We start from the raw sequence: 25380 nt of genomic DNA, 5'->3' as shown, positions 1-25380 counted from the left end.
AAAAACCTAGCAAAGATTTCTAGCCAACCGTATTAAACTGATCCTGCTTACGATCGTCCACCCCGACGAGATGGGGTTAATCACAGGAAGGGAAGCGAGGGATAATTCTAATAGAGAGATTCAGCTAATTCATTGGGCTGACCTGCAGGCTAATCACCCTCCCCATCTTCTGTTTTCACAGATAAGGCGTTTGAGAGAGTGGACTGGATCCACTTCTGGATGGTTTTGGCTAGACTAGGTTTAGGCCACAATATGCTTTTGTGGCGATATTCACTTTATTGTTCCCCAGAAGCTAAGGTAAATGTGAATAGTGTGCTGTCGGACTCGTTCCCCATTTGCAACGGGACGCGGCAAGGATGCCCTTTGTCCCCCCTCATCTTTGCCATGACCCTTGAACCACTGCTTAACAAATGATGCCTTAACGCTACCATTAAGGGCTTTACGGTGGGACCGCCGGGGCATAAACTGTCAGCCTATACGGATGAGCTCTTATTTTCTGTCTCTGACCCTTTGATTTCCCTCCCTTATATTATGGCTGAACTAAGAGACTTTAATCTGCTTTCAAGATAAACTAAACCAAGTCAGAGATTCTACCACTGAATGTGCCTTTGGGATTGAGTACACAGCTGCAAGCCTCATTCCCCTTTACATGGTGCGAGACCTCTCTAAAGTATTTTCGTGTCTATTTACCAGCCCAATGCTCCCAGTTGAACACCTATAATTATGCTCCGCTGCTTTCCATTATTAGAGTGGACTTACAAAACTGGGACCGCACTACAATTTTCCTGGATGGGCCGAGTCAGTGACTTAACGATGAACATGCTGTCCCATATTCTTTTCTATTTACAAATGGTGCCCATTTCATTGCCCCGGTCTTTCTTCTTAACCCTTAACAGTTTGTTTCTGAAATACATCTGGAATGAGAAAAGTCCTCGTGTGTCCTTTTGCATATTACAGCGCCCTAAAAGATGGTGAGGTATGGGTGTACCGGTCATTTGTAAAATAATATGATGCAATAGCTCTGCGACGGATCTTAGCTTGGTACCACAATGTAGCCACTAAATTACGGGTCCCGCTTGACAAACTTATCAGGCCTTAACTTATCTCATGCCCCCTGGCTCCCCCAAGAATGCTGGGGACTGTCTGAGCTCGCCTCTCCTATGGCCATCCACCACGCCTTAGCAATCTGGGATGCATTAATTAAGTAGGGACAGCTTGCCCCTTTGATTTCCCCCTAGGGGGTTCCCCTGGTTCACACCAGTGGAACATCCTTCCCTTTTCAGGGCTTGGTCAGCTTATGGGGAGACGAGATGTGGCAGATTTATACAAGATAGAGTAGACAGTGGCAACAAACCTCTGAGAACACAATATGAATCCTTTCCTATGGATGATTGGTGCTATAGAGAGCTCCAACACTTTTTTCACAGCCAACACCAGAATATTCGCTCCCCTACCACAGCCTCCTCCTTTGAGCGGCTTTGTATGTCTACTTCTGTGATTCCTCATGCTATCTCTGCACTGTATGAGATGTTAGTGTTGCTGGAGAAAAGGGGAAGCCTATCTACACAAAGGAATGGGAGAGAGACCTTCAGCATGTCTTTACTGAAACACAGTTGGACCATCTCTACCGTCTCACCCACACGAGTTCTGTGGACACAAATGCAGGAAAATGGTTTTAAAATACTCACCCGGTTGTATTGGTTTCCCTCTAAGCTTGCTAGGATTCACCCATCTGTGTTTGACACTTGCTGGAGAGCATGTGTCCTTAGGGGCTTATAGCTCCACATTTGGTGGAAATGCCCTAAGATAGAACCCTATTGGCAAGGCATACAATCTCAAATTAGGGCTATTCTAGACATTGGGATGCCTGCCTCCTCAGTGGAGCTATTACTGCACATCCCTGTCATTCCTCTCAGCCATTACCGCAAGTTCATATTGCCTCACCTACTCAATGCGGCTAGATGGTTAATTCTGGTATACTGGAAAAGACCGCAAATTCAAACTCAGGCCAATTGGATCCTCTTAGTGAATAATATAATGCCTGCTGAAGAGTGGATGGCGATGTGTAAAGATAGTTATAAGTTCGGCACAGTGGTGTAGTGGTTAGCACTCTCACCTAGCACCTCGCTGGTTCGAATCCCAACCATGACACTACCTGCCTGGAGTTTGCATGTTCTCTCTGTGCCTGCGTGGGTTTCTCCAAAGACATGCAGGTAGGTTAATTTGCTTTTGTCCAAAATGGGCCCTAGCATATAAATGGAGACCCTGGATTGTGGGCTCCTTGAGGGTAGGGACCGATGTGAGTGTGCAAGGTACAGTGATGGGGACGATTGTAGACACTCAGGTTGAACTGGATGGACTGGTGTCTTTATTCAACCTTGCTAACTATAACTATATGGGCCACTTGGCTACATTACACTGGAAAGGCCACACCATCCTCTCAGGTGGCTCCACCTATTGCAGCCCCATTCTCTCCACCCCCCCCCTCCCGCTGGGAATGGGAGTACGGGAGTCCTTAGCCAATAGGCCATTGTACTCACATTCATGTTATTGGAATGGTTATATCATGGAATGTTGACTTGTTACGTTTTGTTTTATTTTGTTCTCCCTCTCATTCTTTCCCCCTAGGGTTTCGGTCCATGTTATGGGGTTTAAGTCATCACTAGCTTCAAGAAGTGATGGGTTACTTGAGGAAATACATTTATGCTTAGGTTCATCAGTTACAGTACAGTTATGATGCTCTACTTGCCTCATTTCCCCTTTTTACGGTCATTGTGTGAACCACAACTGACACCAACGTGGATCTGGTCTCATTTGTTCTTAAATAAAGATTACATAAAAAAAAAAAAAAAAAGACTGGCATGCCATTAAAGCTAATGTGCATGTAAAAGCAGGCATCCCAATACTTTTGGCAATTTAGTGCATGTATTGCAGCAATCTGGAAGGCACAATGTTCTCTTTATAATGTTTTTAGCTCAGTTTGTTTGTCTTAATTTTATTATTTGACTTTCTTCTTAATGTTCTTTTTTTCTGGATCTGAAAGCGAAAAGTTTTTCAATAGGACGTACCCAATTAACAATAGCAAAAAAAAAAAAAAACACCACAGGATACAACGCTTTTAATGATGTATTTAACACTGAAAGAGAACATCCTAAAGAAGTGGGTTTGCCTACACTAAAAGGAAAGGTAGAGAGAACGATCATCTTGGTGTTCGAATTGACAATGGCAGAAAATGCCAACTGTCAATGCAGTGTGAAAACATAATTATTCCATGAACATTTGACAAACACAATAATTCCAACCTGTGTTATGGGTATCGCAACACAGGACTGGATTGAGAAGTAAGTGGGTGACTGTTGGCCAGAAAATTACATGCATTGGTCTTAGCAAAAAGACTTTCAAGCATCCCTTTGCTAAGAAAAGGGAATGATCCTTTCGCTGTGTATGGCAGCATTATTAATCACAAGATACCGTGCTTTGCTGCAGATCCTTATGACCATACACCCCAGGCTGGGTGCTGGCTCCCCAGTTGTTCGTTCTCCACCTCAAACCGATGCCAACATTAATGCCGTTTAACCACTTTAATACAGGCCACTTTCCCCCCCTTCCTGCCCAAGCAAATTTTCAGCATTGTTGCTGTTTAAATGACAATTGCGTGGTCATGCTACACTGTACCCAAACTACATTTTTATTATTTTGTTCCCACAAATAGAGCTTTCTTTTGGTGGTATTTGATTACCTGTGGGGTTTTTAATTTTTTGCTAAACAATAAAAGACCAAAAATTGACAGAAAAGCTTTTTTTTTTTTTGTTTTTTTTGTTTGCGTTCTAAATTTTTTGACTGATGGGTACTTATGGGTGGCACTGATGGGCATCACTGCTATTGAGGCACTGGCAGGTATTGCTGGTGAGCACACATTGGCACCATGTGTGGGCACACATTGGCACCCATGGCCACCAGAGATGGCTTATCTGGTGGTCATCATCCCTAGTGGTCCTGGGTGGGCATCTGCGTGGGGGGTGGACACGGCTGATCACATGGTAAAGAGTCTCCGCCAGAGACTCTTTTTACCTAGATAGAACCGTAGTAAATGTACTGCGGCAGGTTGGCAAGTAGTTCAATCCAAGAACAATCACTTAATATAATGCAGTTTCCCGGGCCTTCAATATGGTGGCTGCATTAATTTTCTATTTCAGCAAGAAAATAAATACCTGTTGATCTCACCAGAAATGCAATGTCTGTCACTTCCTGAGAGCCAAAAAGAAAGCACCTTACCTATCTTTTCAACTCCCTATCCCCATGTATTAGAGATAAACAAAGGAAAACATGTTGTTAGAAGTCCAGCCTGAGTGGCAACCATGACACTGCTCCAGAAATACAGCGAGGGAGTGAGCACAGCCACCGTAGCACATGAAGGGTGTTCATTTTCAGGATTACCAAATACATATATAAAATAACAGGAAATCAACCGATAGCACTTTAATTAAAAAGCAATTGAATTATCTTTATATTTGACCCTTGTTAATAAAACGGTGACCACATTCTGATTAACTATCCTCAAATGACCCTCGGTATGTGGTCTTAAGTCTTTGAAAGTCTAAAATTTGGGAACGCAAAATATTCTAGAAATCTCACTCCAGGCAGTGCTTTATAACCAGACAAGTACAAAGTCAAGGAGAATGCCACGGAGGAAAAAGGAACATTTCAAAATTTTAGCTTCTATAACAGACAAATGAGTTATCCGCTGCTCGCATTGTGTGCAGTTTTACTCTTCTCCACATCAATTCTCTATTCTTTTGTGAGCTAGTGGCACCCAGCTGAATGCAGCATGCTCCTTGTGCCCAGGGTGCATGGAATAAGGAGAGATTTCTTCAAAAATAAAAAAGGTTGTTTGGAGAAGGACACTCTTTTTAAAGCAAACTGCAAGTGCCATCAACAGGTTTCATTTTAAACACTATGGAGTTTATTTAATAGGGCAATGCAAAGAACAGCCAACAGCCAGCAACTTTACCCAGAAATATTTGAGCTGTATTACATACTAAAGTCTTGATGCACAAATATACTCCCTTTTGTAGATGTAGGGGGTGCACCTTTATGCAGAAGGCTTTTCAGAGGGGGTTAGCTGAACTCCAACTTCAAGTTCTACAGGCTAAGTTGGAGATAGGCTTTGAAGACCTAGGAGTAAAGACTGCAGAAGTCGATGAAGGGTGGTATTTTCCAGATCCCTTTACAGACCTCTCGAGTTGAGGCAGAACCACACTGTGGCCACCCATATTGTTGACAATCACTATGTCAAGAGAACAGCAAAGAGACACAAATGTCCCTCACAAAAGGCTAATCTAGTCAGTTACTCCATGGATGCAACATCAGCTTCCTAACTACGTACCAATGCATCTATACAGACATTAGTTCAATGCAAGTTACAGATTTTGATGCTTTTAACCAATCACCACAAATAAATCACAAGGATCCAGACATTTGCCCTATCCACTCAATCAAATGGGAACCTATCGCAGTGGCGGAAAGATCCAATTTGACAGATTATGCTTATTCTGACATGGTTTGACAGATTAAAATCACTTCCAAAATAAGAAAGAGGCCAAAACCAGTCAATTCAAAGCGGGATTTACAGTAAGTAAGGACTGTCAGTTAAATGATGAATAGGGAGAACTCCCTGAACTAATCTAATGGTATTCCCATTAAGGTGGGTCACAGGTGTAACCATGATGGGAACAGACCACCAATATACAAATTTCCTTTGAAAATAGAGAAGTTCTAACACACTCCCCAGTAGCGCTCAGGACCCATTAGCAACAGCTCTAAAAGACTCAAGGCCAGAAAAAGAAAAAAAAAAAAAAAAACACAGGTCGATCCTCCAGATGCAGGGTAGTATGCACTGCATCAAGGTTCGAAACAAAGCAAAATAGACAAAAACCATGGGATACTTATATATATTATGCACTTCCAAAGAAAACACAAAAAGAAAATACAAAAAGAAAACACAAAAAGAAAAACACAAAAAGATATTTAGCAAAAAAAAAAAAAAAAAAAATTCACAGTTCCCCCTTCAAACTACAGATCGGTCCTTACAACCCAGTCGACAAATTCAGAACCCCCACAATCACGAGTTCACCAAAGTGCATCTCCAATCCACTCTGACTCAAGGGTGTTTTAGGCCTCATGCACACTAGACGTTATAAAAATGCCAGTAGCGTTAGCTGTAAAATGAGTTCTGCAGAGTTTTTGCTGTAGTGGCTTTTAGCTTTTTTCAGTAAAACGATACTCCCACAAAAGTGGTTGGCTCAAAAACACTAATTGCAGAATAGCTGCGTTTTTCAGCTTTTATCAGTTAGAGCGTTTTTAAAGCTACGAAAAACTCCTCTTAAAACCCAGTGTATAGGGTCTTATTCCCTTTTACAAATACAAGAAATCCTGAATAGGCAAAGTCTTGGTGAAGCAGTTCTTCCACCTGGCTTAACCCAGGAGTTCAGTTAGACAAACATCACACCACTTTTTATGCATCAAAAGTATTTGGTAACTTGCATTGTTACAAGAAATGCATTATACCTCCCATAACAAGCAGCTTAAATGTATTTCTCACTTCCTCGTATGCCAACAGTAATTGAAATTAAATAATGCAATTGCACATCATTAATGTACTTATCTAAACCCTGACCAGCAAATGGCAAGTGCCATCTTTGTTATTCATACTCTGAAGAACACTATAAAAAAGGTAATCCAAAGCACATTCCTTAAATTCAAATTTGCCAGAGCTGTTGCCTCATTCTGCCACGTGTCTCATTGCGGGAAACATGGGAACTCCAACTTGCCCCCACTTCCCCTTAATGCAACAGCACGATTTATTTCTAATCACTGCTGTCATACTGGAAAGTGAGAAAGAGAAACATTTTAGTGGTTTTTGACAGGGCAGTTGATGAAGCGTTGCACTGGTTTTAGGACATATCTTGATAAAAGTGGTGCGATTTCTATCCCCCTGAATGCATTAGGGTAGAAGTAAACCTACACAAATATTTCACTTATGAAGAATTGCTTGGATCTAAAAGTGAATGAGACCCTATACAATATGCAGCTATAGAAAAATCTGTGGATAACATGTTAACACCTTTCTAAAAGAAAAAAAAAATGCCCAGACCCTAAAGGCTGTGAGAAAACGATATCTCACCTTACTTGTATGCAGAAGGCAATGAAACAATCATAAGTACATTGCGACATCAAGCATGTGTAAGGGCCCTTTCACACAGGCGGACAGCCTGTCAGTTTTACAGGTGGTCCCAATCTAACCCTCCAGTCCCCTCTATGGAATGGAAGGTGTCAATGGACATGTGTCCGCTGACACCTGCTCCGAGACTAAAGACAGATGGATGGGGTTCTGTTCCCCATCTGTCTGGGGGATTGGATCGGATGGCAGTAGGGTGTAAATGGACAGGCGGTCTGTTTACATCTGACCGCCCCTAAAAGGAGTGGACTGTCTGCGTCCGCCTTGCATAAGCAGAGTTGACACAGACCAGCCACTCGCCTGCTCAGCAGGGGATCAGCGGACAGATTTTCGGCCGCGCAGCTGAACTCCAACAGAGCTCACTCTGTGAAAGGGGCCTAAGGGAAATAGTAACCCAGTGGCAGAGAGGCCATAGAGCTCTGTCTTGGGTGCTACATACTGCAAGACTTGAAAGTATAACATCCTTGAGGAAAATTAGATGGTAGATGCACCTTAGTGATATTAGAGAAATTGGGTTTTAAATGACAGATCGGCTTGTGTTAGGGTAAAAGGGAAAAACATGATGTCTTTTTCCCCTCGGATAAAAATAATATTTTTTCTGTTCGTGGTCCCTGCTGGTATGTATATTGTAGAGATACACCTTTATAGGTCTGTTCTATACACCCTTTTGCTTGTTCAGCGGTCATGATCTACATACATCTAGTTTTTACATTGATTATTATTCATTGCCCCGTTTAGGTTTGTTTCTCAAACATGTCAAACGTTTTTCGTGTTTTTTTTTTCTTTTTATCCTTGGCCACCGCTTTCCAGTTCTCACAATTTTCCATGTTTTTTTTTTCCAGGGGTGCTGCAGTGGGGGCCTGGTCCTTGTTCCCTGCCCCCTCCCTACCTACCCTTAGCTCCCCCCTGCTGTGAGGTTATTTTCACAACATAGGATCAAGATGTAATTTTTTCTGGCCTTTACCATACGGTCTGGTCACTGAACCTTATGCGAGTATACCCTGGTTATTTTACTGTACGCCACTTAATGGAATAGAAAGCACTTTTTAAAATACATTTGATTGTATGGTCATTTTTACAAAATTCTAAGCTTGTCTGTATACAGACATGGTCTTTCCACAGATGTACACGTAACCAAACTGTGGATGTCTCCTGGTGAAGTGGGCGTTGTCCTAAAAATGCAGAGACTACAATTTCCACAAACCAATGCTTTAATAATCACTATGGCATCTTTAATGTCTGGTGAATTTGTCTTTATATCATGACAATGTATGTTGAATTGTATTTGTCCTTTGTGTAAATTGAAATACATTTTTTGCACTTTTTTATATACATGAGGTATTCTTAAAACGTGAAAATACTAAATATTCAAAAATTTCAAAATCATACAAATAAGTCCAAAAAACTGTCAAAATAACGGTGTATAAATCATAAAATAAATATTCAAAGTGATTCAATTCAGGAAAGTTTCCGATTAACAGTCATCTAAAAAATAAAAATAAAAAAATAAATTGTTAAAATCCAAGTAAACCACTCACATTTAAATTCATCTTGTACATTGCATGTAAATGGGTAGGTATAATATAGGCAACAACTCATCCAGTCTCACCACCTCCACTCTGGTTTCAACTGCCAGTGTAGTCACCTTCCAACACTCTCCCATGATCAACACATGAATCGAGCTCCACATACCCACATCCCAAGGAACTTGGTTCATGGGTTGATCATGGGAGTGTGTGTGGAAGGCGACTACACCGACAGGTGAAAACAGTGTGGGGGTGGTGAGACTGGGATGAGTTGTGGCTTATCTGATGCCTACCCATTTACATGCAACATACAAGATGATTTTAAAATGTAAGGGGTTTATTTGGATTTTAATAAATGTTTTATGTGATTAATGCACTATTGGAGGCTTTTTATCTTCTCTCACACATGCGATAAGATGAGACCTGCTGATTGTGGAGTGATACCATCAGGTGGATATTGACCTAAAAGCTTATTTGCCTTTTCATGAGAGTGAAAGGCAATTCAATCTGGCGAGTACATTTCCATAGGGGAGATGGCTCTATATAATTGCACTGGTGGTGGAAAATAAGGTGTATTATTCTTGGCTCTACTCACAAAGAGTTGACTGTTAATCACAAACTTTCCTGAATTGAATCACTGAAGATTTATACACTGTTATTTTGACAGTTGTATGGACTTATTTGTATGGATTTAGACATTTTAGAATATTTTGCATTATTGTCACGTTTGATTATATCACTTGCAGCTATAGGATTGTCCACTGCATAGTAGAGGTGGTCGCGCTACTGTGGAATGGTTATTAATATCATACATTTTTTTTGATTATTAAAGTAGCAGCACCGAAATATATAAAACACTATAGGTGATTTTTGGAATCCTAAGCACAGTGAAACACACAATTTTCTCATTTTATTAGAACATACTTGTCCCACTCATAAAAGCCCCATGTTCCATCTAGATCACCTATTTCTCTAGCTGAATCACAAGCGTCTTTTGACAGAAGGGGGAAAGAAGGTACTCTATACTGTTAACACAGTCCTCTGTAGCTGTTGTGCAGTCTCTCAAGGCCTGCACATCTATTCTAAGAACCAAGAAAATTACCAATGCATAGTCTATTTGCACAATAAGGTAGGCATCACATTCCTGTATGGCCTTTACGATTTCCTGCAGCCTAGGCTAGGCCTTTGCACCTGCTAGTTGGGGGTCCAGATATAAAATTTGGGTTGAGGACTGTGGTGCTGAGGAGAGAGGTATCCTCACTGTGTATGCAGTAGAAAGTTAAGGGTTTCAAAGGATTTGCGCACTGAAAAATAGAGCATACAGTGTACAGGATTGGCTACAACACTGTGTAGAGAGCACCGAGTGTCTTCCCGTGCAACAATCCAAGTCCATCATTAGGCCACCCCGCCTCCAACCTAACACTGATTAACAATATAACCTCTCTTCCTACCAGTTTTTCCATTAGTAACACCCTGAAACCAATGTCCTGAGAGTGAGGAGCCTGCTGACAAGAGGTTAAAATTACCCAGCAAGACGACATTGAAAAGGGCTTCTAAAAGCTACATATATATATATATATATATATATATACACACACACACATACATATATATATATATATATATATATATATATATATATATAAAAATATGGCAGCATGCAGCCCCTAAAAATGTCAATTTTGCATGGCTGACTAAAGACTATGGGAATGTATACAAAACAATCTGAATTATAACTCAATTATAAGGGTCCATCCATGGCCACATTATAAAACTGCAGTTGATGTCAGAGCAAGACGATGTTAAGGTTTAGGGGGTACATCTGCCCATCACTGTTTAACTCTCAAAGACATATGTGACCCCCAGAACTACAACACACAATACTTTTATTCAAAACTAAAAAAAAAGTTGAAGATCGTTCTGCAAGGACACAAAGTCTCTGAATAAATGTAATGTCAGTAACTCTACCATTCTAATAAAGAATCGGCACCTGTCCTGTCTTCAAGTGAATTGATTTTTGATGAACTGGAAGAATAATGGAGATTTCGTTTTGACATTTACTGTGGATACCTACACACTGACCTCCAATTACAACCGACAAGGTTAAGAGAAGCAATATGTTACACAGTAGTAGGATGATCAGCCAAGTGACCATAATCCACAACAGTTCAAACCTGAATCGGCTGCAGATCCCAAGTTCTTTGGAATGATTAAACAGGCAATATACACCAAGGTGATTTCGATTTTAAAAATCAAAGATCCACAAATACTGACAGTCTACTATATATGGAATCTTGCTAAACTTGTGTGTCTGCAAAAAGAGCTGGAGGAACGCCACAGTAAATGAAAATAAAGTGTATTTCCCAAGGGTCCATTCTGTGAATACAGATTGGAAGGAGACAGGCGATGGATGTGTTCAGGAAGCAGGTGAGAAGAATGGGTGATCCAGCTGGTATGTGGCTACGCTCCAAGTACACTGCTGGTACAGAGGAGGCAGTCAGGGCTGGGGGACACAGCTGGCATACTGCAGATTAGTGCTCAGCGAGCTCAGTGCAGCATTGACGGGAGCAGACATGTATCACACTCTGATTTGAAAAGGAGACAGAGCGGATTGTGGAATGTGTCCTCAGTGCAGCTAGAGACACACAAATAGGCAGCAGCTTGCTGGGACTGCACATAATAAGCCTGGACCGATCTATAGACACATTAATTAAACACAGACATGATTTCCAGACAAAGTTATTTCAGCTCAACTAAACTACTGGGGGGAATTCTTTTTTGCAACAGATAAATATTCACTCTAAAAATTACATTACATGGCGTCACTGAAGCAGTCAAAAAACATGTAAATACAGTATTTAACATAACCACATTAATAAGACTAAAGAAAATGGTAGACTAAAGCAGATCAGCATGTCTGTTGTGCTAGGTGACAGTCATCTGGCTAAAGCTGAACTGAGCAATGTATGGTGGTAGGCAGGTGCCTGTTGGTGGCCAAATCTTAAAAGAAACAGAAACCTTAGAAAACCGGTCTTTCCTCCCCAAGTGATTACAATACTTCTCTGACAATGCAGCCGTCAACCTCATCTGACAATCAGAAGGCATTATCCCCAGTTTTGGGGTGTCTAGAGGGGTAGCTTCCCCCCATCATACTCCTTCTCTGTTTGTATGCAGTACTTGCAATATGAATAGGATATATGCTTTCCATCCTAGATTCTCTCTCATTTTTATTACAATGTAAGGTGTTATAGTGGTTGTTGTTATTTTGTTCTTTTTTTTTTTATATTACTCTGTACCTTTGCAAAAATACTAATAAAAATTTATTGGACATAGAAGGCATTATCCGGGGTCGGCATCTACCTATCTACTTTCTGACTGAAGACTCTGCCACAATGGAGAACTGGTCATTAAATCCTAGTGCCTGGGTAGTTTTCACTGAACACCAGTGGATTGTGCCAACCAAGGGATTCTAGCAGGTTTTGAAAACACTAGCAGCAATGAACGTCTTAGGCTTGCCCACCTGCTGTAAATATTACAAGAAAGCCCTGCAGGTCCTCTAATTTTAGGGCTCATTTACAAGAGGCAGCCTTTGCCACTCCCTGAAGCAATCCAGAGACCAAGCAGCTGTGAACTGAGAATTTGCCTCCTGGCCATCTGTTTTAACCCTGAAAATCCCAAACCACTGCACTGTAACTGTGGGCATTACACACAGTTGAATTAGTTGTGCTTGGCAGAGGCACTGGCTATCAAATGTGACAGGGGTATGACTTTTGCTGCAGCCATGAAGCAAAGCATTGTGGTAATGGCAGCATGTGTACAGCCCTGAGCCGCTGAAAAGTTCTCCCTCAGAAGAGACTGTAGCTCAACCGCCTGTTTTTACTGCCCTCCATTATATACAAGTTCTAAAGGAGCAGAACCAACTAGGGCATTTTTGCTGCTGGACTAGCCATCCAGCTGGGACTGGATTCATATCAGTAGTAGAGGTCGACCGATATGGGTTTTTCTCTGGCCGATGCCGATATTTAGAAATCATGGCGGCCGATAGCCGATATATGATGCCGATTTTTTTGGGCCGATATGTTAGGCCGATTTTTTTTTTTTTTTTTTAATCCCCCTTGATCTCATAAAATCTAACACACCTTTCCCACTGGGACATTTTTCTGGCGCTTTTGGGCTAAAAATAACGCCTGTAAAGTGCCTGCAAAACGGCTCCCCTGCAGTCTGTGTGAAAGACAGAGTGCTTTCACACTGAGTGCCCGTTCACACAGGGGCGACACAACTTGCAGCGCGACTCACAGACGCGACCTGCACACGACTTCAGCAGCGACTTGCAAAACGACGACTGTATAGAAGTCAATGCAAGTCACCTGAAGTCGCCCCAAAAATAGTACAGGAACCTTTTTCCAAGTCGGAGCGACTTGAGCCGCTCCTATTAGAACGGTTTCATAGTACAGAACGGAGCGCGACTTGTCAGGCGACTTAGTCGCCTGACAAGTCGCGGTAGTGTGAACGGGCACAAAGGCGATGCGCTGGCAGGATCTTAAAAAAAGTCCTGCAAGCAGCACGTTTGGAGTGATGTATACCGCTCCTCCACCACTCCTGATTTGGCAGCGGTGCTTCATGGGCGCATTTAAACTCTTCCTCGGCCGCTAGCTGGGTTTTATGTGCCTCACTAGCAGCCAAATAGCGCCGCTAAAAATTATGGTAATGAGCCGCTAAAACTTGCAGCGTTTTTCCATCAACGCCTGCCCGCTCCAGTGTGAAAGCGGCCTTCATAAGTGATACAGAAAATTTCTTACATTTAAACATTTATTAAACAAAACAAACCTCCAATCAGTTTACTTGTATGTATGATTTAGATTAAAATAAAAACCTATATATTAAATAAAAACAGGTAGTCAAAACTTTTGGACGAAAAAAAAAAAAAAATGGGCTAACTTTACTGTTTTTAAATTTTTTTTTTTTTTTTTTTAAATTGTGTTTTTTTCCCAAAAAAATGCATTTGAAAGACCTCTGTGCAAATGCCGTGTGACATAAAATATTGCAACAACCACAATTTTATTCCCTAGGATCTCTGCTAAAAAAAATATATATATAATTTTTGGGGGGGTCTAAGTGATTTTCTGGCAGAAAATACAGGATTTTTACTTGTAAGGAACAAGTGTCAGAAAAGATTTAGTCTCTAAATGGTTAAACTGAGAACTTCTACACACTGAGATTATTTCATTCATTCAAGTATAAACATTGTATCATTCTGTTCTTTTCTTGGCAGGCTGCCCAGAGAGGAGGAAAGATGTTTCTATGATGACTCAGGCAACTTACACTGACTTCTATTACAGGAGTCTTTCCAAGTCCCGCTGTTCTAAAACGGCCTTTTTATCAGCACAATCGGCCGATGCCGATTAATTAAAAAACGGCAAATATCGGCCGATATATCGGCCGGCCTCTAATCAGTAGCCAGAGGGCGATTTAGTCCAACAGTGTCTATTAACACCACAAATATGCATAAGTGGACAAAGGTCACAAAATATACAATTAATTAGGGAGCCACTATCTGGTAATGATGTTCTAGTGCAGTAGTCTCCAACCTGTGGCCTGGGGGTCAGATAACCACACTTTGCTTGCCTTTGTGGCACTATTCCTCCCATGGATGTCATTCCTCCCAATGACACCAACAATGGGGCACTATTACTCCCTCTAAAACCATTGATGGGATATTGCCTACTCCCATTAAACAGCTAAGCATTTTCTACTCCCACCAGCCAGTCTGCTGCCCCCACCAAAAGCCTGACGGATAATAAACTGGCCCTTTGCTTAAAAAACTTGGAGACCCCTGCTCTAATGTGTGGCATACTGTTGCCTTAAAATGGATACTTCCCAGCAAGTTATCTTACACCTATTTGTAGAAAAATGTCAAACCATTACAGCATTCAATTCCAATGGAAAAAAATAAAAATAAATCACATTAAACAAAAATGTCTCCTACCTGATTTTAGAATTACAGGTCATTTCATTCTCTGGATAATGAATGTCTACAGCGTCCTGGATAACTGTACCATATTCGTACACTTTAATCTTCTTAGTCACACCAGCAATAGCAAAGTAATCACAGTCTCGGTCAAACTCTATGCTGCAAAAAAAATAAAATTTGGTGTTATAAAAAAAATAAAAAGACTTTAAGAATGAATACACAAAACATTAATGTGAACTGTTAGAGTGGCACAATGACAATCAATACTGCCTTTCAAAATGGAAGTCCTTGGTTTACTTCTCACAAAGTACACAATCTTCATGAAAGTCATACTGAAAGCCTTGGCTTTATGCAAGTTTTGCCAAGATGCTCTACTTTCCTTCCAAGATACCCGGACACAGTAGCAATTCTAGTACAGATTTCATAGAGAAGGTGGAGCCTGGAGACATCAGAAAGGGGGCAGGGCTGTAACACGGAGCCCCAGTTAACTGCACTTTGGACAAATTCAGCTAACATTGGAGGGAGAACAGGGACCGCCCTTTAGCTACATGGTGCTGTGTTATACATGTTTAATGTGAGAGATTTCTTTTATTTATCATTGAAAAAAAATGTCTTTAAACTACTGTTGCTTTTTTTGTTGGGATTCGTACAGTCATCTGAATCCTGGAGAAGTTATATTCAACCTAACTACAGGGCAACATCCTCATTTCCCAGTAAGTTACTAAGCTGGAACAAGCATGTGCATCAATATGCAAAAATTGGTTCTTCAGGTTCAATGACTAAACAGCAAAGCAAGGATGGCGGCCATGGAGCAAGACCTTCCTAAACTAGTTAACAGTAGCAGACTAATGTTGCTATGAAGACAGGTTCTGTTTAAACATGATGTGGGCTCATATGTACGAGTGTGTTTTTACAAAATAAAAACAGTAGACAGGGTGCCATTTATAAAAAAAAAAAAAAAAAAAAAAAAAGAAGCCTTGTTACCAGTAGTGCCCATTCCACAGTTATTTACCTTGCAAAAATTAGAAATAAATAAAAATCTGGATGGTCACTCTAAGCTATGTATCAATTTTTTTCACCCTTTTTCTAATCCCTAATTTTTATAAACAGGCCTCAGAATGCAGACAGGTACACTTTGAATTATGTAAATATAGAACTATACTGCATCCTTGATCAATACATGATGATTTCTTTAAAGTAGTCTTTTTTTTTTTCCAATAAAAAACAAAAACCGTTACTTCCTCTGTGTAATGGTTTTGCACAGAGCAGCCCAGGTCCTCCTCTTCTCGGGTATGTCCCTCCTGTTGAGTGCCCCCATGGGGGGCACCCGAGCAGAGTCACAGCTCCCTATGTCCATACAGACACGGAGCTGTAGCCCGCCCCAGCCCCGCCCCCTCTCGGCTGACGATTAACTGCAGCGGGAGTCAATGGCGTCGCTGTTGTGTCTCAGTCAGTCAATCTCTTGCAGTCTTGGACAGCTGAGGCACATACATACACATACACATACACACACACACACACACACACACACACACACACACACATATATATATATATATATATATATATATACATACATACACACACACACACATATATATATATATACACATATATATATATATATATATATATATATACACATATACACATATATTTCTTCATTTAAAGAAAAATAAAAAAAAGTTTCTCCACAAACCAATATATCAGAAAAGCTATTCTACATCCAAAATGAGTTCATTTAATGTTAATGTCTCACATGCTTTCATTTAGTTTAGCGGTGGGGCTGCTGTACATTCCCCATTCCTTGCTCTCCCTCCCACTCACTGTCCTTACAGATGAGGAGGCTGATTCAGCAGCGCTCTGTAAAGACAGTTCATATGAAAAAGAGTTTGTCTTGAAGCAAAAATCAGCATCAGATTGCTGAAGATTTATATCCCCTCTGCCTGTAATGTGTGTGAGTAGGCAATATGGGAATATATAAAAGGATAACTAAGTCTGAAGTGTATGAGGGGAAAAAAAGGATAGTCTTGAATTTATACATATGTATGAAATAAATTTCAGGAACTCATCAGACCAAACACATCTGAGAAGTTTAGATCATGGAGGCAGCACCGGGCTATGCTAATCGCACTCATCAGCTACAGCCTACCTGCGGGATGTGTTATAGTGGCCAGAGACATTGGACACTTGAGTATATTAAAGGAGGCAATCTCCGTAATGTAGATAACCTAAAACCAGATTTGAAATCTAATATAGGAGGTGAACTATTCATAAATCTGGCATATTTAAACTGGACATAAGATGAAAGCACTGCAATCAGAAGTTAGGGGAAGAGAGAAGGAAGCTCCAGCTCACTGTAGAGGTTTAACACTCCATTTGATTTAAAGTTAAAATGCACTAAAGCCGCGTACACACGTAGCCGTCTGACCGACGTACTTAGTCTGGCGGACTTCCTGCCAGACTGTCCGTCGGACTTTCCGAACGGGCTACTTGCCCACAGACGGCACTTTTTCAGCGGACTAATACGGCGTACTAAGTCCGCCGTACTATTGAAATGAACGGACTCGCCCACACACGCGGAGGAAAGTCCGCTAATTTTGAGCGGGTCTCCAGGTAGGCGGGGCCCGCGAAGGATACGTTGCTGGCCCCGCCGCCTGGTATGGACTTAAAGGGGAACCCCAACACCGAAAAAAAAGGGGGGGTGCCTTGGGGAAGGGGGGGGTGCGCGGCCCCCCCACCCCAAAGCACCTTGTCCCCATGTTGATGAGGACAAGGGCCTCTTCCCGACAACCCTGGCCGTTGGTTGTCGGGGTCTGCGGGCGGGGGGGCTTATCGGAATCCGTGGGCCCCCTTTAATAAGGGGGCCCCCGGATACCGGCCCCCCACCCTATGTGAATGAGTATGGGGTACAATGTACCCCTACCCATTCAACTGTAAAATAAAGTACAAAAAAAAAAAAAAAACACAAGGGTTAAAATAGTTTATTGCACAGTTCCGGGGGTCTTCTCGGAGCCTGACTTTCTTCCTCGCTGCCGCCCTTCTTCCGACTTCGGTTCTTCTGCCGGGCCACCGCACCTTCTTCTAGCTCTTTTTCGAAAGAAGAAGGAAGGAAGGAAGGAAGGAAGGAGAAGGAGGAGAAGGAGGAGGAGGAGAAGGAGGAGAAGGAGGAGAAGGAGAAGAAGGAGAAGGAGAAGAAAGAAAGAAAGAAAAAGAAAGAGAGGAAGAACGGAAGGCGGCGGCAGAAGACTGGGCCACCACCTGTAAAAGAGGTAGAAGAAGGCACGGTGGCCCGGCAGAAGAACCGAAGAGGGGGACAAGACCCCCGAAGTCGGAAGAAGGGCGGCGGCGAGGAAGAAAGCCAAACTCCTCCTCTAGTAAAAGAGCTAGAAGATAGCGGAGGAGTCAGGCGAGAAGACCCCCGAAGACGGAAGATTTCCGGAGCTGTGCAATAAACTATTTTAACCCTTGTGTGTTGTGTTTTTTTTTGTACTTTATTTTACAGGTGAATGAGTAGGGGTACATTGTACCCCATACTCATTCACATAGGGTAGGGGGCCGGTATCCGGGGGCCCCCGGATTGCGATAAGCCCCCCGCCCGCAGACCCCGACAACCAACGGCCAGGGTTGTCGGGAAGAGGCCCTTGTCCTCATCAACATGGGGACAAGGTGCTTTGGGGTGGGGGGGCCGTGCACCCCCCCTTCCCCAAGGCACCCCCCCATGTTGAGGGCACGCGGCCTGGTACGGCTCAGGAGGGGGGGCGCTCGCCCCCCCTTTCCTGGCCGGCCGGGTAGCGTGCTCGGACAAGGGTCTAATGTGGACCTGGGGGGACCCCCACGCCGATTTTTTTCGGTGTTGGGGTTCCCCTTCAAGTCCATACCAGGCGGCGGAGCCAGTCACGTATCCTTCGCGGGCCCCGCCTACCTGGAGACCCGCTCAAAATGAGCAGACTTTTCTCCGGGCGGGAAAAGTCCGTTCATTTCAAAAGTATGGTGGACTGGCATACACACGGCCTGATTGTCCGCCGAAATGCGAGTCCGGCGGTAAGATTGGAGTGTAAAACTACTTTCTAAGTCCGGCATACTTTTTTGACCCGAAAGTACGGCGGAGGCTACACACGGGGGGGGATTGTCCGGCGGACTTGAGTTTGCCGGACTTTTCCACCCGCTTGTTTGATCATGTGTACGCGGCATTACACAAGTAAATATCAGGCTCAAATGATTGCAGTGGGACTATTCTGTCCCAGAAGGTCCTTTGGTCTGTCAGCGTTCCACGGGTATGTTTCATCCTATAGCAGGCTCCATAGGCATTCTGTGGCCACCAGGAAGTGAAACCAGCATGGAATGCAGGCTAAAATGACGTCACCAGATGGACTGGCAGATACAGGAAGAGACCGAGAGAGTACAGGCTACGCACTAGGGGCTCCTAGCCTATACTGTTTTTATTTCCCTTCCTGTATCTGGAAGTCGATCCGGAAATGTAATTTCAGCCAGCGTTCCACACCGGTTCCACTTTCTGGTGGCCACAGGATGCCTATGGAGCCTGCTATAAGATGAAACATACCCGCAGACTGTGACAGACCAATGGACCTTCTGGGACAGAATCTCTCCTTCCCACTGCAATCCTTTGAGCCTGATATTTACTTGTGTAAGTGCATTTTAACTTTTAATCAAATGGAATGTTAAACCTCTGCACTGAGCTGGCGCTTCCTTCGCTCTTCCCCCTCCTTTCGCATTCAGAGTTGGCTTACTCTTGGGATAGCTGCCGCTTTTAACTTACTTCTATCAACCTCATTTCACAAGAAGTTCAACCACTGGACAGCTTAAGCATATACTTTATGTATAAACCATAAGAACTGCCTGTCTTCATCATGTGACCATCTGCATGCCCATTCAGCTATTGGATTTTGCACCAGAATACGGCCTTATTTTATGGAGTCAGAAGTACCTGCAATTAGATATAGGCAGCTGAAGGCACCCTACCCTCTCTTTCAAGGATCCTTTATTGCTCACCCTAGCAATCAATATCTTCAATGACCAAAAAGGAAGTCTTGGGGGGGGGGGGGGGGGGAGGAGGGCAGTGCCAAGGTCTTCTTTTAGCTGCCATTCACACCTTAGCATTGTCGCACTATTGTTAATCATCTGAATTCAATGGGATGAACTCCATTAGCCTCAGCTAACCTGTTTACACCCAATCATTGTCTCGCTTGTTGAGTAAAACAGTAAACGGCATTTTGGGGCAGAAGGCCACATTTTGGCCTCAGACTAATCGGAACCCCTGAAAAAAATGCATGTTAAGGCACATTTTTTAAGGGTTCCTATTTAAAAGTCGATGTCCGAAAATGTGCCATTTTGTGGCTGTACTAATAAATTGTGATTCCTCCCACGGATACCAATGACGGGGCACCATTCCCTCCACCGACATCAAAGACGGGGTCCTATTTCCTCCTACTATCACACGGACAATCCATTCAGGTCCGCCTGCCAGTTTTTCAGGCGGACCTGAACGGATGCTCCATAGAGGTCTATGGAGCGTCGGATGTCAGCGGTGACATGTCTGCTGACATCCGATCTGAAAAAGTGTGACGGAGGAAAAAGCTATTTTTCCATCCGTCATCGGATCGGATGACGACGGTCACCCGATCTCCCATAGAGGAGAACGGCGATGTGACAGGTCCGTCCCTGCGCAGTGTGCAGAAACAGACCTGTCATCTTCCTGCTCAGCGGAGATCGCTCCGGCGATCCCCACTGAGCAAGCGAATATACACGGGGTGGATCAGCACTGATCCACCCTAAGTGAAAGGACCCTCAGTGTCCCATTTAGGTAATTCCAGCAGTTATTTTTTCCATGCATAAAGATGGCTTGTATTAGAACCAACATAGCAAAGATCAACGTGAAAATATAAAACTAAAATAGTGGCCACCTAAATTGAAGGTAAGATTCATTTTAGAAGACTTTTATGCTGGAAAAGATTAAAGAAAGGAAAAAGTTTGAGTTTGGGAGAGAATGCTGTATCAAAGCAATAAATAACCAGAAAAGCTCAGAGGAAAACTGCTGACAGGTATTGCTTACTGTGACTCTCTTTTTTCTTGTACAACTAGATTCCCTTCAGGGCACCTTTTAGAGGCCCTTGCATTTTTAAAGGGATGCCTAGTAAGAGTTGCTGAGCGATACATCACAAACTCTACAACCAAACCGCATTACCCAACTTCTTTCGTATCCAGCACCTCCTACCTACATTGTACAACTAAAACACCCTTTGTTTACTAGTCAATTAATGTACACACAGAATTATTTATGGCAAAGTAAGAATGAAGCTGTATACCAGACAATCTGAAGTGCCACATTGTATTTTCATAGCGCTGCTTTACTCCCCAAAGCTCTGGCAGGATGGAGCCAAACCCAACTTTTACAGGAGAAGTTTTGCACACATTCAGCTGCTCTTATGTCTGGATCTACTCGTCAAGCAGCTTTCTCTAAAGATCATTTCTGCCTTTGAATGTTTTCAGCCAAAGTCCAGTTTGGCTAATCCAGGTCTATGACAGATTTATTTAAAACCAAACTCCAGATAGATACAAAAAAAAAGAAAAAAAATTAAATATATTTTTATATAGAGATACTGGAGTGACCCAACATGTTGCTGGCCCTTCAATATTTATTTGGCAGTCTGGGATTGTCAAAGGTGCGTGCTGCTTAGCTGAACTGGAGGTCAGTGTCCTGGCTACATTATCTGCCTGAGGTATGTGATTCATAAGACTGGACAGGTTGTCAGATAAACGCATTACTATTGTCTATTTATCTGGAGCTTAACCACTTAAGCCCCGGACCATTTTGCTGGCCAAAGACCAGGGAACTTTTTGCGATTCGGCACTGCGTTGCTTTAACTGACAGGTGCGCGGTCGTGCGACGTGGCTCCCAAACAAAATTGACGTCCTTTTTTTCCCACAAATAGAGCTTTTTTTTGGTGGTATTTGACTCACCCCTGAGGTTTTTATTTTTTGCACTATAAACAAAAAAAGAGCAACAATTTAATGTTTTTTTTTTTTTTTAAAGCACTATTTTTTACATTTTGCTATAATAAATAGCCCCCAAAAATATCTAAAAACGTGTTTTCCCTCAGTTTAGGCCAATACGTATTCTTCTACATTTACATTACAGTTTTGGGAAAAAAAAAACGCAATAAGCATTTATTGATTTGTAAACACTAACTTTTGCGCAAACCAAATAGGGGATAGCTTTATGGCATTTTTTATTTTTATTAGCCTTTTTTTGTAACTAGCAATGGCGGCGATCAGCGATTTTTATCGTAACTGCGACATTATGGCAGACACATCGGAAATTTTTGACACATTTTTGGGACCATTGTCATTTAAATAGCAATCACAAATGCACCGATTCCTGTGTAAATGACACTGGCAGTGAAAGGGTTAACCACTAGGTGGCAGTGTAGGGGTTAAGTATGTCCTGGGGAGCGATTCTAACTGTGGGGGGGGGGACGTGGCTACGTGACACGTCACTGATCTCTGCTCCCAATCACAGGGCACTAGGCAGAACGGGGAGATGCTTGTTTACATTAGCATCTCCCCGTTCCTCTCCGTGAGGCGATCGCAGGTATCCCTGTGGACAGGACACAGAGACCCGCGACCTGACTCACTGAGGTCCCGGCCGGTGTGCATGCGATGGCACAGCGGCAAATTTTATGGGACGTTCAAGCGGAGGTCCACCCTAAAGTGGACCTTCCGCTCATCGGAACCCCCCCCCCCCCCCCTCCGGCACCACAATTGGCACCTTTCAGGGGGGAGGGGGGTGCAGATACCTGTACAGTACAGGTATCTGCACCCACTTCCGGGATAGCTCTCTGCAGAAAGGGGCGTAGATTACGCACCCTTTCCGCAAGTGCCTGCCCCTTTCCGCAAGTGCCTGCCCCTTTCCGCAAGTGCCCCGCTGCCTGCTGGGAAACACACAGATCCCAGAGGCAGCGGGGACCGTCCTTATTGCACAGCGCGACTGTCCCGGTGGACTCCTGCTTTCAGGTTACGCCCATTTGCCCAGCTGTCCCATTATGCCAACGTACATCGCCGTGCATCGGGTCCCGGGAATCGGTTAAAGGAGAAGTACAGCCAGAGCTTGTTTGGCTATACTTCTCCTGTGGGTCAGAGGAGTGCAGATTGTTTTGCACTCCTGTAAACCATTTTCAGCAGACAGCGGGTTGAGTCCAGGCTCTGGAAAGATCCCAACCATAAGGACCAGCACCTTGCTCAGAATCTCAGCAAGCTGCTGCGAGCCTGCAAGCCCTTCCGCCCCCTCCACAGCCCAGCACTGCAGGGGGGTTTGGCAGAGCAGAAAGCTGGTGACAGTCATCGGCTCTCTGCTCAGGGAGCTTCGCGAACCGAGCGATCAGTGGTGTTTGATCGCTCGGTTCTAAGTCTTAGAGCGGGTGGGGGACCTATGCTGCACCCACATAGGCAAGTATGATTCAAAAATAAAATACAATCCCATACTTCTCTGTTAAAGCGGAGGTCCACCCTAATGTGGACCTTCCGCTCATTTGAACCCCCCCCCCCCTCCGGCGCCACAATTGGCACCTTTCAGAGGGGAGGGGGTGCAGGTACCTGTACAGTACAGGTATCTGCACGCACTTCCAGTGTAGATTCTGCAGAAGGTACGCCCCTTTCCGCAGAATCTACGCCCCTTTTCGAAGGTCCCCCGCTGCCTGCTGGGAAACACACGGATCCCAGAGACAGCGGGGACCATTCTTATTGCGCAGCGCGACTCGCGCATGCGCAGTAGGGAACCGGGAAATGAAGCCGAAAGGCTCCACTTCCTGATTCCCATACCCAAGATGGCGGCGGCAGCACCCGAGAGACGAGCGAGAGATCGGCTTCGGGTGCTGACATCGCGGGCGCGCTGGGTGGGTAAGTGTCATTATTTTAAAAGTCAGCAGCTGCAGCATTTGTAGCTACTGGCTTTAAAAAAAAAAAAACGGCGGACTCCCGCTTTAAGCTGACCATATATTACACAATTTTCTCGTTCAATTTCCTTTAGGCTTTCCCTTCAACTATGTAATGCAAGGGCCTGTCTGACTACACACAAATTGAAAGTGTTTAGGTTTGCCCTCATATTATATGGTTTTGGTAAATCTAAAGCAAAATTGTATAATGTATGGACAGCCTTAGCATTCCTTAAGCATGAAAGGGAAAATATAAAAATACATTTTTTAAATATATATGATATCCTTTGAAACTTGGGGGAGTGACTAGTTACCAGCTTCAGGCAGATGAAGTCATTTTACACAAGTAGTTAGCGCTTCAGCACTGATCACATTGGATTTGTGTATAGAGCCAAGTCAATCAAAGTGCTGACAGAGTTACATCCCTGGTGTTTTGAAGTTCCCTGAAGGTCAATGCTACACAACATAATTGTCTGTTAGCCATCGTCCGTGGTCTTTATTTTTATGTAACATTTCTCCTCCCTCAGTGGCCTGGCTGAAATGCTCCATTAGCTTACAATGACATATCATTGCAGCAAGGCTGATTTAGTAGCAGCTCAGGGTGTGAGGAAGAATAATGACAACAAGGGAGGGGAAGGTCTGGACAGGAATAAAAGTAGCTTGAATCCCTGTTAGGACAGCGTACGCTGGTTACAGCACATTGGATGGGGGTTGCGTGTGTTCTTTCACCACTTCCACAGCAGGGCAATAGGGGCATATGTTATGGTGATTTAGGAGGCGAGGGTAGATGGTTGTTAGCCAATGGAGCTGCAGAAATACATTCCCGGCCACAGTGCAGAAAGAGAGAATATAAAGCCAGGAGACCGTAATGACAAAACAGCAAAAAAGTATCAAGTTAAACAATTTAAAAAAAACAAAAAAACAAACAGATTTTGCTTAAGACCTAATATAGAACACCAACATTTTTTTTTGTGTCGATTCTTAAAAGAATAAGGCTGGGATACAGCCATGGTCAATTTATTATTACTGTCTGTGGATAAGACAATCTATATAAACAAGGAGAGAAAACCACAGCGCAAAACACCATTAGGGTAGTAATAAAAGAATATTTGTTTATTAAATGATTAACATGCACTCAAAAAGCTGGCAAAGTACAGGCGGGTATAGTAAGCTGTGATGGACCACCAGAGACGACAGCCACAACAGAAAAGTCTCTGCAGCCTTAGCCAGAGGTGAGGGGTAGCATGAGGGGTAGCATGGAAGGTGTGCACCGATCCCCTTGTAGAATCCCTGGAGAGGGGGTGTTCAGTACGCTGAAGGAGCCGCCATGGTCACAAGCAACTCCCCCATCCGATGTCACACACTGTAAAGGTGCACGAGGGGATCCATTTTGAGGTATGCACACTTTTTCATCAGCCTAACTATGCTGGGCAATTCACTAGGCTTAAGTAACTCCACACAATAGCAAAATTCTCCTACCCCCCCCGTGGTCCAAATTCAACCCATCTGCTTTTGTTACCACTGTAGGGACAACCAGACTGAGGGGGCGTTAGGTGCAAAACCAGCTTTAAAGATACTGAGGACATAAAATGCGCCTGGAAAGTATTTACAGCGCTTCACTTTTTCAACATTTTGTTATGTTACAGCTTTATTCCAAAATTGATTAAATTCATTATTTTCCTCAAAATTCTACAT

General features: G+C 43.2%; 1 protein-coding gene across 4 annotated transcripts in view; it reads right to left on the bottom strand.

The window, feature by feature from the left end:
- COP1 (COP1 E3 ubiquitin ligase) overlaps positions 1 to 25380 on the bottom strand; it is a 287714-nt gene that overhangs the window by 121402 nt on the left and 140932 nt on the right. For all 4 annotated transcript variants that reach the window (XM_077453195.1, XM_077453196.1, XM_077453197.1 and 1 more), the window contains one exon: positions 14750 to 14893. In XM_077453195.1, coding sequence (XP_077309321.1) covers positions 14750 to 14893 — 144 coding nt within the window. The remainder of the gene's footprint in view (positions 1 to 14749; positions 14894 to 25380) is intronic.

The sequence above is a fragment of the Lithobates pipiens genome, unplaced genomic scaffold (assembly GCF_037356315.1).
Source record: "Lithobates pipiens isolate NorthernLeopardFrog02 unplaced genomic scaffold, aLitPip1_a1.2 Scaffold_23, whole genome shotgun sequence".
Taxonomy (NCBI): domain Eukaryota; kingdom Metazoa; phylum Chordata; class Amphibia; order Anura; family Ranidae; genus Lithobates; species Lithobates pipiens.
Note: the sequence above shows the minus strand (reverse complement) of the source record. Positions and strands in the feature narration are given on the sequence as shown.